The 13732-nt window shown below is 43.5% G+C and overlaps 1 protein-coding gene across 1 annotated transcript in view; it reads right to left on the bottom strand.

The window, feature by feature from the left end:
- The window catches only part of RYR3 (ryanodine receptor 3), a 254587-nt gene that overhangs the window by 91710 nt on the left and 149145 nt on the right, over positions 1-13732 (bottom strand). Inside the window, exons 43-46 of the mRNA XM_086750198.1 lie at positions 12231-12366; positions 7554-7734; positions 6986-7091; positions 5655-5775 (exon numbers count right to left, since the gene is read on the bottom strand). Of these exons, the coding sequence (XP_086606324.1) occupies positions 5655-5775; positions 6986-7091; positions 7554-7734; positions 12231-12366 (544 nt within the window). The remainder of the gene's footprint in view (positions 1-5654; positions 5776-6985; positions 7092-7553; positions 7735-12230; positions 12367-13732) is intronic.

The raw sequence follows: 13732 nt of genomic DNA, 5'->3' as shown, positions 1-13732 counted from the left end.
TGAAGGTGCACAAGTCCATGGGACCTGATGAGATCCATCCGTGGGTCCTGAGGGAACTGGCGGATGAAGTTGCCAAGCCACCGGCCATTGTATTTGAGAAGTTGTGGCAGTCTGGTGAAGTCCCCGATGACTGGAAGAGAGGGAACATAACCCCCATTTTTAAAAAGGGGAACAAGGAAGACCCGGGCAACTACAAAGCTGGTCAGCCTCACCTCTGTGCCTGGCAAGGTCATGGAGCAGATTCTCCTGGAAACCATGCTAAGGCACATGGAGAGCAAGGAGGTGGTGGGTGACAGCCAACATGGCTTCACCAAGGGCAGATCGTGCCTGACCAATTTGGTGGCCTTCTATGACGGGGTGATAGCATCGGTGGACAAGGGACGAGCAACGGATATCATCTACCTGGACTTGTGCAAAGCTTTTGACACTGTCCCGCATGACATCCTTCTCTCTAAACGAGAGAGACATGGGTTTGATGGACGGACCACTTGGTGGATAAGGAGTTGGCTGGATGGCCGAACTCAGACAGTGATGGTCAACGGCTCGGTGTCCAAGTGGAGACTGGTCACGAGTGGTGTCCCTCAGGGGCCCGTGTTGGGCCCGGCCCTGTTCAACATCTTTGTCGGCGACATGGACAGTGGGATAGAGTGCACCCTCAGCAAGTTCGCCAATGACTGTGTGGTGCCGTCGACTCGCTGGAAGGGAGGGATGCCATCCAGAGGGACCTGGACAGGCTGGAGAGGTGGGCTCGTGCCAACCTCATGAAGTTCAACCAGGCCAAGTGCAAGGTCCTGCATCTGGGTCGTGGCAATCCCAAGCACAAATACAGGCTGGGCGGGGATTGGATCGAGAGCAGCCCTGCGGAGAAAGACCTGGGAGTGTTGGTAGACGAGAGGTTCAACATGAGTGGGCAATGTGCCCTTGCGGCCCAGAAGGCCAACCGCATCCTGGGCTGCATCAAAAGAAGCCTGGCCAGCAGGTCGAGGGAGGTGATTCTGCCCCTCTACTCTGCCCTGGTGAGACCCCACCTGGAGTACTGCGTCCAGTTCTGGAGTCCCCAACACAAGAAGGACATGGACCAGTTGGAAAGGGTCCAGAGGAGGGCCACAAAGATGATCAGAGGGCTGGAGCACCTCTCCTATGAGGACAGGCTGAGAGAGTTGGGGCTGTTCAGCCTGGAGAAGAGGAGGCTCCGGGGATACCTGATAGCGGTCTTCCAATACCTCAAGGGGGCCTACAGGAAAGATGGGGAGAAGCTGTTCAGTAGGGCCTGTTGTGATAGAACAAGGGGTAATGGTTTTAAATTAGAAGGAGGTAGGTTTAGATTAGATATTAGAAAAAATTTTTTTACAATGAGAGTTGTAGAGCACTGGAACAGGTTGCCCAGAGAGGTGGTGGATGCCCCATCCCTGGAATCGTTCAAGGCCAGGCTGGATGAGGCTCTGAGCAACCTGATCTAGTCGGGGATGTCCCTGCTTCTTGCAGGGGGGTTGGACTAGATGACCGTTGAAGGTCCCTTCCAACTCTAACTATTCTATGATTCTATGACACCAAGCTGTGTGCTGCTGTCGACACGCTGGAAGGGAGGGATGCCATCCAGAGGGACCTTGACAGGCTGGAGAGGTGGGCCCATGCCAACCTCATGAAGTTCAACCAGGCCAAGTGCAAGGTCCTGCACCTGGGTCATGGCAATCCCAGGCACAAATACAGGCTGGGCGGAGAATGGATCGAGAGCAGCCCTGAGGAGAGGGATTTGGGAGTGCTGGTGGACGAGAAACACAACATGAGCCGGCAATGTGCTCTTGTGGCCCAGAAGGCCAACCGCATCCTGGGCTGCATCAAGAGGAGCATGTCCAGCAGGTCGAGGAAGGTGATTCTCCCCCTCTGCCCTGGTGAGACCCCACCTGGAGTACTGTGTCCAGTTCTGGAGCCCCCAACATAAGAAGGACATGGACCAGTTGGAGAAGGTCCAGAGGAGGGCCTCAAAGATGATAAGAGGCCTGGAGCACTCTTCCTATGAGGACAGGCTGAGAGAGTTGGGGCTGATCAGCCTGGAGAAGAGGAGGCTCTGGGGAGACCTGATAGCGGTCTTCCAGTACCTCAAGGGGGCCTACAAGAAAGATGGGTAGAGGCTGTTCAGTAGGGCCTGTTGTGTTCAGTAGGGGTAGTGGTTTCAAAATAAAGAGAGGTAGATTTAGATTGGATATTAGGAAAAAAATTTTCACAATGCAAGTTGTAGAACACTGGATCAGGTTGCCCAGAGAGGTTGTGGAAGCCCCATCCCTGGAAACATTCAAGGCCAGGTTGGATGAGGCTCTGAGCAACCTGATCTAGTCGGGGATGTCACTGCTCCTTGCAGGGGGGTTGGACTAGATGACCTTTGAAGGTCCCTTTCAACTCTAACCATTCTATGATTCTATTCTCTTGGAGGGTGGAGGGAGTGAGAGAGAGACTGAGTAGTCTGGTCCCGATCGGGGCTAAACTACGATATTCAGTTTGGCAACATGAGGACTGAGAAAGGATATAACTGAGATTTAGAAAATTATTAATGTAGCTGACAATTGGAATGAAGCACTGCTGTACACCAAATCTCAAAATACTACAATTCAAGAGTGTTAATTAAAATTAGTAGAGTATAAATTTTTTTTTTTTTTAAAAAAAGAGAGATGCTTAAAATCCCTCTTTATGTAGCAAATAAAAAAGGCGATGGGTGATAGTAGTGAGTGACTCTCTTCTGAGAGGTAGGGAGGTACTCATTTGCTGACCTGACACACTCTTTCGAGAGGTATGCTCCTTACTGGGGGCTCATGTCAGGGATGCCACTGAGAGATGTCACCAAGACTCGTACAGCCCACTGACTGTTATCCACTGAATAAACAAGAGGACTTAGAGATGACAGCTGCAGAGTATGACCTTATTGGCATCACAGAGACGTGGTGGGATGGCTCCTATGGCTGGAGTGTTGGAATGGAGGGATATAGGCTCTTTAGGAAGGACAAGAAAGGGAGATGAGGAGGGAGTGTAACCCTCTATGTCTAAGATCAGCTGGTGTGCATGGAACTCTGCCTGGGGATGGAGGAGGAGCTGACTGAGCACTTATGGGTCAGGCTTAGAGGGAGGGCAGGGACAGGAGACATTATAGTGGGGGTCTGCTACAGATCACTTGACTAGGAAGATCGAGCAGATTAAGCCCTCTATGTCACATAGGAGCAGCCGCATGGTCACAAACTCTGGTCCTCATGAGGGACTCCAACCACTCCAATATCCCTTGGAAGGACAACACAGCAGGGCACAAGCAATCCAGAAGTGGATGATAATTTCCTTCTCCAAGTGACAGAGCAGCCACTCTGCCATATTTTACACTGAGGGTGGTGGAGCAATGGCCCAGGTTGCCCAGAGAGGTGGTGGAAGCCCCATCCCTGGAAACATTCAAGGCCAGGCTGGACCTTGCTCCCACCCACAAGGAGGAGCTGGTGGGGAATATGGAGCACAAGGGCAGCATTGGGTGCAGTGACCATGAAATGGTGGAGTTCGAGATTCATAGGGCAGCGAGGAGAGCACACAGCAAGCTCTCTACCCTGGTTTTCAAAAAAGCAGACTTTGGCCTCTTCAGGGATCTACTTGGCAGAGTACCATGAGATAAAGTCCTGGACGGAAGAGGAGTCTAGGAAAAGTGGTTTAATATTCAAGGATCATCTCCTCCAAGCTCAGGAGTGATGTATCGCAACAAAGAGGAAATCAGGCAAAATCACCAGGCAGCCTGCATGGAGGAACCAGGAGCTCCTGGACCAACTGAAAAACAAAAAGGAAGCCTACAGAGGATGGAAGCAAGGACAGGTAGCCTGGGAGAAACATTGAAACATTGTCTGAGCAATCCCCTAATCTGGGATCAGATTAGGAAGGCTAAAACCCTGACAGAATTAAATCTAGCCAAGGATGTGAAGGGCAACAAGCGTCTTTAGGTACATCGGGAATAAAAGGAAGACCAGGGAGAACCCAGGAAGACCTGGGTCCTCTCCAGAAGGAAACGGTAGACCTGGTTACCCAGAACATGGAGAAGGCTGAGGTACTCAATGACATTTTTGCCTTTGTCTTCACCAGCAAGGGCTCTAGCCAGACTGACCAAGTCACAGAAGGCAAAGGCAGGGACTGGGAGAATAAAGAACTGCCCGCTGTAGGAGAAGAGCAGATTCAAGACCATCTAAGGAACCTGAAGGTGCACAAGTCTGTGGGACCTGATGAGATGCATCCGCGGATCCTGAGGGAACTGGCAGACAAAGTTGCTAGGCCACAGTCCCTCATTTTTGAGAAATTGTGGCAGTCTGGTGAAGTTCCCACTGACTAGGAAAGGGGAAATATAACCCCTATTTTAAAAAGGGAAAAAAAGGAAGACCCAGGGAACTATAGGCTATGCAGTCTCTCCTCTGTGTCTGGCAAGATCATGAAGCACATCCTCCTGAAAACTATGCTAAAGCACAAGGAAAATAAGGAGGGGACTGGTGACAGCCAACACGGCTTCACTAAGGGCTGATCATGCCTGACTAATTTGGTGGCCTTCTATGATGGCGTTACAGTGTTGGTGGATAAGGGAAGAGCAACTGATGTAATCTACCTGGACTTGTGCAAAGCATTTGATAGTGTCCCGCATGACATCCTTCTCTCTAAACTAGAGAGGCATGGATTTGACAGATGGACCACTTGGTGGATAAGGAACTGGGTGGATGGCTACACTTAAAGAGTTGTGGTCAATGGCTTGATATTCAAGTGGAGACTGGTGACGAGTGGCATTCCTCAGAGGCTGGTATTAGGACCAGCCCTGTTTAACATCTTTGTTGGTGACATGGACAGAGTGCACCCTCAGCAAGTTTGCCGATGACACCAAGCTGTTTGGTGCAGTCAACATGCTGGAGGGAAGGGATGCCATCCAGAGGGACCTTGACAGGCTGGAGAGGTGGCCCTGTGCAAACCTCATGAAGATCAACAAAGCCAAGTGCAAGGTTCTGCACATGAGTCAGGGCAATCCCAGGCACAAATACAGGCTGAGCGGAGAATGGATTGTGAGCAGCCCTGAGGAGAAGGACTTGGGAGTACAGGCGGACGAGAAGCTTAACACGAGCTGGCAATGTGTGCTTGCAGCCCAGAAAGCCAACCACATCCTAGGCTGCATCAAAAGAAGCATAACTGGCAGGTCCAGACATTCAAGGCCAGGCTGGATGAGGCTCTGAGCAACTTGATCTAGTTGGAGATGTCACTGCTCCTTGCAGGGGGGTTGGACTAGATGACCTTTAAAGGTCCCTTCCAACTCTAACGATTCTATGATTCTATGTGGAAGTACAAAGTGACTGAGTCCAAGCTTACACATTCTACATAAAGAGGTAACGTCTCTATAGCCGCTGCTGGAGCAAAGTACTAGGATGGACAGCCCATTAGTGTGATCCTGTACAGCATTTCTTATATTCTTTCATGCTTTGCTCCACAGCAGTACCTGTTCTACTGGAGCAGCTCTAATGGATACATATCTAATTAAAATCTGAGGAACCATTGTCTGCTTGTACTCAGCTCTAACAAAACTGCTCTATTTTACACCCGAAGGCTTCTGTGTCAAAATATTTTTATAAAAAGATGAACTGGTCTAATAAAAGTATTGAACTTACCTTTGTTAACTGTTGACAGCTTTAGCGGTATACTTATAATCCCAACCAAATCTTCAGTTGGCACTAGAGATCGAAGGATTGACCTGATTCGAATAGCTTCCCCTTTTCCACTTTGAATAAGCTGTTTGAAAAAATTCATCAATTAAGAAATATAGTAGTGAGGAACATAAGAAAAATTTCCTCAAAATACTGATACTAATAAGATTTTTTTCAAACATTGGAAAAAATGTACAAATATCCCAGCACTCTAATGGAATTGCTGATTTTCAGCTGATCCTACTTTTGAATCTTTCCTAGTCTTGATATCATATCAATAACTTAACAATATTATAAATTCCCAATAACATAAAAAAGCCCCACATAGATAAGATTCCTAACCCAAGCAGATAAAGTGATGAAACTGAACATTTCTGAAGGACTCATGTTACTTACAGAACCTACAGTGCCCGGTTTTGAGCTTGCCTCTTTATACTATGAATAAATGCATTCCTGGCTGATGCATCTATGCATTTTTCTACTATTTCTATGCAGTAAAAATTTCAAAAGTCATTAAGAACAATGAGGTAACCAGTTCCTTTCAGCTTCTAGCAGAAATTAGGTATTCACAACCTATGTCTCCGAAAAATCTCTTCCAGTAATTTTCTTAACATGAAACTACTATCCCTGGCAACAGACAGCTACATACAGCTTTACAGCTAATAAAGTTAATAGCTTTGGCAATAGGGAGCAGGGAGGCTACAGGCCACACACTTCCTGCTTCTTATTGTATTGGGATACATCTTGCAATTTCAGCTGGACTTATGCTACTAAAGAATTTTAAATACTGACAAGCCAAAGTCAGTTTAACTAAAACAAAATCTTACACATGGCTGTTACAGGCATTACGGTTAAAACAGTTATTTTATATATTTTTTTCCATGTATTCCTGTGCTGTAGATAGCATATTTCATGAGTGCACACAAAGACAGCTCTTTATCACAGTCTTACGAAAATTATTTTTATGCCTTTGTAGAGACCAGTAAAGGGCCAGTTTCAGAAATTTAATTGGTTGTATAAATGTGCAACTCTAGGAGTTCATCTTTGTTTTGATTCCACAGTCATACAAAAATTATCAAAATTTTAGATAAGTAAAAAAGCATAAGGAATCAAAAGACCATGATTCTTTATAAACAGTTTGCAGGGAACACATCTGTCTAGATACAGCTAGAAATGCAATAAAGTCCATCTTCTAAAGGGAAGAAGCCTTTGAAGAGAGAACAGTTTAGTTAGACATTTACAGTTCTGTTTACAAATCTCCTACATTTTCTGAGCAAGTGACAAAATGAACTTACATGCATTTCTGGTGCACAGCGTCCAAGTAAATCTATGAGAGCTGAGTAAAATGACATGATTGCATTGCCCATGTGCACAATCTCCTCCTCATCATCATAATCATCACTAAAAGGTAAACAATATCAGTGAGCATTTTTGCTAATGTAAATTTATACTTCCTCTCTGGAGCTAGATCCATTGTCCAGAGACTATTAATCAGATATACCAGTTTCCTCTGGCTCCACATCACGGAGTTTTTATCCCTGGAGTAAGCATGCAATTGGACAGTAATAACTGACTTCCTATGAGCCTTCTATCTTCCTCTTTCACTTCACCTTAGCTTCATTCCACAACAGCCTTCTCATTTGCTTTGCCCTTCAGGCTTCATCTCTTCTGTAACTCTTATTCCACTTCTATCTAGCCCATGCTTTATGAATTCCATATGACAACTGCTTGTGGGTGTGAATCTTTAATGCTCTATGTTTGTATAATGCCTTACACAACAGGGTCTATTATCTACATGCTGCAAGTATAATTAAGCCAGCTATTAGATCATTATTTGCCAAATAAGCATTCACATTTACTTACCCTTCTCTTTTATATGCCTGGGAGGGAAGGTCACGAGCAGGATTCTCTGAGATCCTGATAGCTTCCTGCATAGCTGCCAGCAAACCATTTCCTCCTTCTCCCCTAAGATCTGGTCCAAAGCACTCTGGCCGTCGGATAAGGAGCTTGACAACAACACTTGCATTTTCTTCAACACTTTCACCTGAGGACCAAAAAGCACTATACATACTTTCTTCCTGAAAGCTATCCTTAAGTCAGAAGATAGCTGCATTTTCCTCTAAAATTTGCAAAATATAAAACAAATTGTGATGGTTTAGCCCGAATTACCACACAGTTTCTTGCTCACCCTCCCACTACCCAGCGGGATGGGGGAGAGAATTGGGAAGGAAGGAAAACTTGTGGGTTGAGATGAAGACAATTTACTAAAATAACAAAGGAAAACTACAATAATAACAGAATATAAGGATATTAAAATATACAAAATGAACAATGTATGTTTTCTCACCACCCGATGTCCCAATGACCGATACAGCCTGTCCCGAGCAGTGATCGCGGAAACAAAACCGAGTGGCAAGCAAAGGAGCAAAAGGGAGCCAGCAAGGTAGAGGGAACAATGCCAGCAAAACGAGGGAGAAAGACGGATGCCAGGAAGGCAGATACCCGCCCTGGCCAATCCCCACTTATATACTGAGCATGACGTTTATGGCATGGAATACTCTCTTTGGCCAGTTTGGGTCAATTATTCTGTCTGTCTTTCTCCCACCTTCCTGCATCTGCAAATTAGCAAGACTTGGAAAGCAGGACGGTGTCCTTGGTCGCATTCACAACTCCTATCATCAGGGTGTTTTATCAACATTCTTCACAAACGAAATCCAAACCACACCAGCTACTGAGAGGAAAATTAACTCCATCCCTTCCGAAACCAGGACACAAATCCTCATTCTTATTTCTGAAAACAAAAAATGTATCAAGTGGGCAGGATTGGATGTGCTTTATCAAAAATATACCAAGGTTTAAAAGTGACAGTGTAGACTTGCCTTGCAAAAGTTTTACTACACTCAATCTACAAAGGTTCACTTTAGAAGGTTAATTTGCTTTTTATAGCAAAGACTACTCTCTCTGGTATAAAGGTGAATAGTCCCAAGACGCAAGAAGTCTGCTACTGGGGAGAATGGGAAGGAAGTTTTCACTCCAGCCAATACCTGCAGCCTCTTGCTGTCTCCCCTCTCCTGTGAGACAGGGAGAAAACAGAAGGAAGGTGGGATGGCTCATAGATTGAGATGACGACTATCTAGTAGAGAAGCAAAAGCTATGCATGCAAGCAAAGCAAAAAGACAAATTCATTCACTGCTTCCCAGGCAGATTCCTGGAAAGCAGGGCCTCAGCACATGCAATGGCTGTTTGGAAAGACAAGTGCCATAACCACAAACGTTCCCCTCTTCCTCCTCCTTTCCCTAAGCTTTTATTGCTGAGCACATCATCATGTTATGAAGTATCCCTCTAATCAGTCTGAGTCAGCTGTCCCAGTCATTTTCCTCTTCCAACCGCTTGCCCACCCTGAACCTACTCACTGGGGCCAGGGAACGAGGGAAAAGGGCAGAGTGGGAAAAAAATGAGAAAACCGTAGAATCATAGAATGGTTAGGGTTGAAAGGGACCTTTAAAGCTCATCTAGTCCAACCCCCCTGTCAAGAAGCAGGGACATCTCCAACCAGATCAGGTTGCTCAGAGCCCCATCCAACCTGGCCATGAATCTTTCCAGGGATGGGGCATCCACCACCTCTCTGGGCAACCTGTTCTAGTATTCCACCACCCTCATTGTATAAAATGTTTTCCTTATATCAAGTTTGAATCTACCTCCTCTATTTCAAAACTATTACCCCTGCTAAAAAGTTTCTCCTCGTCTTTCTTATAAGCCCCCTTTAGGTAGTGGAAGACTGCTATCAGGTCTCCCCAAAGCCTTCTCTTCTCCAGACTGAACAACCCAATTCTCAGCCTGTCCTCATAGGAGAGGTGCTCCAGCCCTCTGGCCCTTCTCTGGACTCGCTCCAACTGGTCCACATCCTTCTTACGCTGGGGGCTCCACAGCTGGACACAGTACTGCAGGTGGGGTGTCACAAGAGCAGAGTGACACCTTGACCTGCTGGCCATGCTTCTTTTGATGCAGCCCAAGATGTGGTTGGCTTTCTGGGCTGCAGGTACAAACTGCTGACTAATGTTGAGCTTCTCATCAACTAGTATCCCCAAGTCCTTCTCCTCAGGGCTGCTCATAATCCATTCGCTGCCCAGCCTATATTTGTGCCTGGGATTGCCCCAACCCATGTGCAGGACTTTGTATTTGGCCTTGTTGAACTTCATGAGGTTCTCACAGGCCCACTTCTCCAACCTGTCAAGGTCCCTCTGGATGGCGTCCCTTCCAGATGAGATGGAAAACTCATCTCAGAATTTAATCTTCTCAACATAACTAAAGAATAACAAATTACATTTTAGGTTAAATATACCTAGAGTAAAATCTGATTCTTTCTACTGCATGTTTAAATGCATGTACATTTGAAAGGGGAAAAGAGTGCGTTTAACTATTGTATGAATTCATTACAGGCAGAAAGGTTGTGATCTAGATGCTGGCTGAGTGAAAGTCATTAAGAAAAGGAATCTTTATATAAATGAACTCTTCGTATATAATGAACTGCTTCATGGACCTCAGTTAGCAACACACGGAAGCATGATAGGAATAATAATTGGGTCAAAAGCTCAGTTTGTGGTTAAACATAACTGTTTAGAAATTCACAGTGGCTACCTCACAAAACTACTGATAATCTGTAGGAAGACATGAAATTAATGGGACATGTAGGAAGAAAACAAATTACAGGAAAAGAAACAGTTCACAGTCACTGAACTTGTGATGTCAGTAGCTTAGATCATCAGTGTCTGTATTTTACATGCAAGCTACAATACCAAACCTGTACAGAAACCCAAGTAGCAAGTTCATATTAAATTCAATGTTGCAGCCTTAGCAGCCACCAAAACCAGTAGGATTAGAAACTGTGGTTTAGCTGAGAACAGCAGTGGTACTACCAGCAAGTCAGAATCAATTGAGGGCAGTGGTAGGTGAGATAACTGGGACTGACTAGCTCTAGAAGGAGCAGCTAAACAATTTAAACATGTCAGTCTTGTATTTTCCCACTTAAAACACCAGTATGGACTTGATATGGAATACAGCATGAGAGGAAACAGTCTCAAGTCATGCCTGGGGAGGTTTAGATTGGATATTAGGAAAAATGTATTCAGTGGAAGGGTTGTCAAGTACTGGAGGAGGGTGCGTGGGGAAGTGGTTGAGTCACCGTCCCTGGAGGTATTTAAAAGATGTGTAGATGTGGTGCTTAGGGACATGGTTTAGTGGTGGACTTGGCAGTGTTAGGTTTATGTTTGGACATGATGATCTAAAGGGTCTTTTCCAACCTGAATGATTCTATGATTCTATACCCTAACTACTGACTTTTCATAGATTGTCTTTTTTTTTTTCTTTCTTTATTTCGCCTTTTCATTCACCTTATTTTCATACTGCAGGGGAAAAGCAGGATTTTAAATCTTAAAGTCAACAATTTTAGTTTCATTTGGTTAAAATCTTCTAAGTGAAGATTTTTAAAACAATGAATTAAGTAAAATATAATTAAAAAAAATTCACTACATACATCTCTATAGATACACAATCATCAAAACATGGACAACATTAACCTACAGATGCTCCTGAATTGTTGCATGTTTGATATATGTTATGAGGAGGCAAATACAAAACTCCCTTAAAAATTATAATGGGTTATTTGAATCCATATTGCAAAATCAAATAGAAAATACAAATAAAATTATAAAATGTAATTTATTAGTTTAATAAAAGCACTACTATTATTGTTTTGAGTGGCACATTTTCAATACAGTTTAGATCTAGATTTCAAAAATGCATCTTAATTTGGGCATTTTTGAAAACACCAGTGATAGCTTTGTGAGGAATGCAACTTAGAGTAAAAGGAAGTACATATCAACAAAAATCCCTTGCAGGTAGTTTTAATTTAGATTGTGCAGGAAATAAACTTATTTTAAGCACAGAGATGAATTCAAATTCACTAGAGGATGCTTTTTGTTTAGTGGCATTCAGATAATCTAACTTGATTTTAGCATATTTGTTTCATAACTTTCAAAAGGAAACTGTCCATGTGTCCACAGAAGCAAGTATAAGATAGCTATCAAAGGAAAATATTTTTTTTCTTTTTTTTAAGACATCAGGTATAAGGTACAGTCAGAGTGCTTTACAAACACCAATCCCGACGATCTTTGTAAACTTATGACTTATTAGAAACTTGATTTTTGTATTGCAAAATGGCTTAATTACAAACCTCTATGTTATGTTTATAACCAGCGTATGGGGTATATGTAAATACTACAGTTTGCTTACTGAAAGAATTCCTAACATCATTTGCTACCTCAATAGGTAATTCACAAGTTGCAGAAAGAGTAAGGAAAAAATGCAACTAACTATGAAGATTCAAAAAATTACAATAGGCAGCATATACTAATAAACTCGTATTGTAATGAGAACAGTATATGTTAATCTCTCTCCATCCATTAACACATTTTTATGGTTAGAAAAGTAATTTTAAGGAAATCTTTTGATGGAATTTGGATGCCAAGAAATTACACTTACTGTTAACAAAAACTGCAAATCTTAAGAATGTCAGGTAACGTTCACCCTCTATTGGATTCCATCCAATGTCTGGATATCCTTTAGCCAGCAATACAGGACAACTCTGCAGGCCACAACCTGCCAGGTAGGTAACAACCTACAATACAGAAGCAATCAGCTATTCATGCGTTTAGAAATAAATTTCTAAAATAAATATGAAACAAAATGAACAGTCTTTTTTTTTTTTAATAACAACATGTCGCTGCACACATTACCACTCTTACAGCTAAAATGACCGATGAATTTGGGAAGCCCAGTCTGAGACAGATACACTGTATTTTATACTGAAAAATCAGGCTGTATGGTGCAGCTGATATCTGTTACTGTTTGAACATTTGGTACCTGTATGGTACCAAGTATTCCAAGGTAAGCACTCAGTAAATGAGGAACATGCAGTCAATGGTCAACAGAGAGATTCAGTTTAAGTGACATGCCCTACAGTGCTTTCCATGAAAAGATGAGTCAGTTACTGGTGGCGTTCCAGTCACCAGTTGTGTACTAGGGCGACAGTAGGGCCAATATTGTTTAATATCCTTATGAATGACAGGACAGAGTGTTCTCTCAGCAATTTTGCAGGTGATACAAAATTGATAGTTGTTCTCAATGCTAACTTTATCTAACTAGCATAACCCTGTGCTCTCTCACATCCTTCCCATTCATATTCTTGTCTTTCTTCTCCTAGCTATACCCAACGTACATCCATTTATTTCCATTTCCCACCTTTTCCTCTCCCACAGCATATACTGATCACAAACACCCTCATGACTAGTTCTACTCTCATCACAGGATTCTCTCATACTACACAGAGTTTTTCCTTGTGCTAAGCTGTTACTTAGATGCTTAACTGTTCTCCTCTATTTATATTAAGCTCTGCCTTCAGTTTTGTGTTCCCCAATGCTGTGCCAGCACATATCACTTCCTTTCTCTGCTTTCCTTTTCTTCTGACTGTGCACCTATCTTCCATCTCTGAATCTGTTTTCCTTCCTGGTTATACAAAGAACTTTCACACCATTTTCTTGTATCTTTTTACCCACCATTTCTAGTTCATCCTGTCTCTCCTCACATTTCCCTTTATTCCTAAACATTGCCACTGATCTGAGTGCTGGATTCCATTTCCTACTGCAACTACGCTTAAAATCCTGTTCCAGCTTCCCTTCTTCAGATACCTGCCCTTCCATTCTCTTAGCGCTTACCTCCATCCCCATCAATCTCTAGGATTTATTTAAGCCAGAAGACCTGTTTTCTTTCTTTACATTCTCGTCTTAATTCTCAAATTTCCTCCTCCCTAAATGGTGTTTCTTGCTAAGCCTTCCTCCTGTTCCACATCTTTTTTTCTTGTCATCCTTTCTATCTGATAACAATAGTGAAAGGATGCAGAAGATAGACATAAATCTCTTTTGCTGTGATTCCTACCAAGCATAAAGCAAAATCAGGGAAAATATTGCTCTGTTAATCTTACCTTG

Source organism: Chlamydotis macqueenii, chromosome 5 (genome assembly GCF_036417535.1).
Source record: "Chlamydotis macqueenii isolate bChlMac1 chromosome 5, bChlMac1.mat, whole genome shotgun sequence".
NCBI classification, from domain to species: domain Eukaryota; kingdom Metazoa; phylum Chordata; class Aves; order Otidiformes; family Otididae; genus Chlamydotis; species Chlamydotis macqueenii.
Note: the sequence above shows the minus strand (reverse complement) of the source record. Positions and strands in the feature narration are given on the sequence as shown.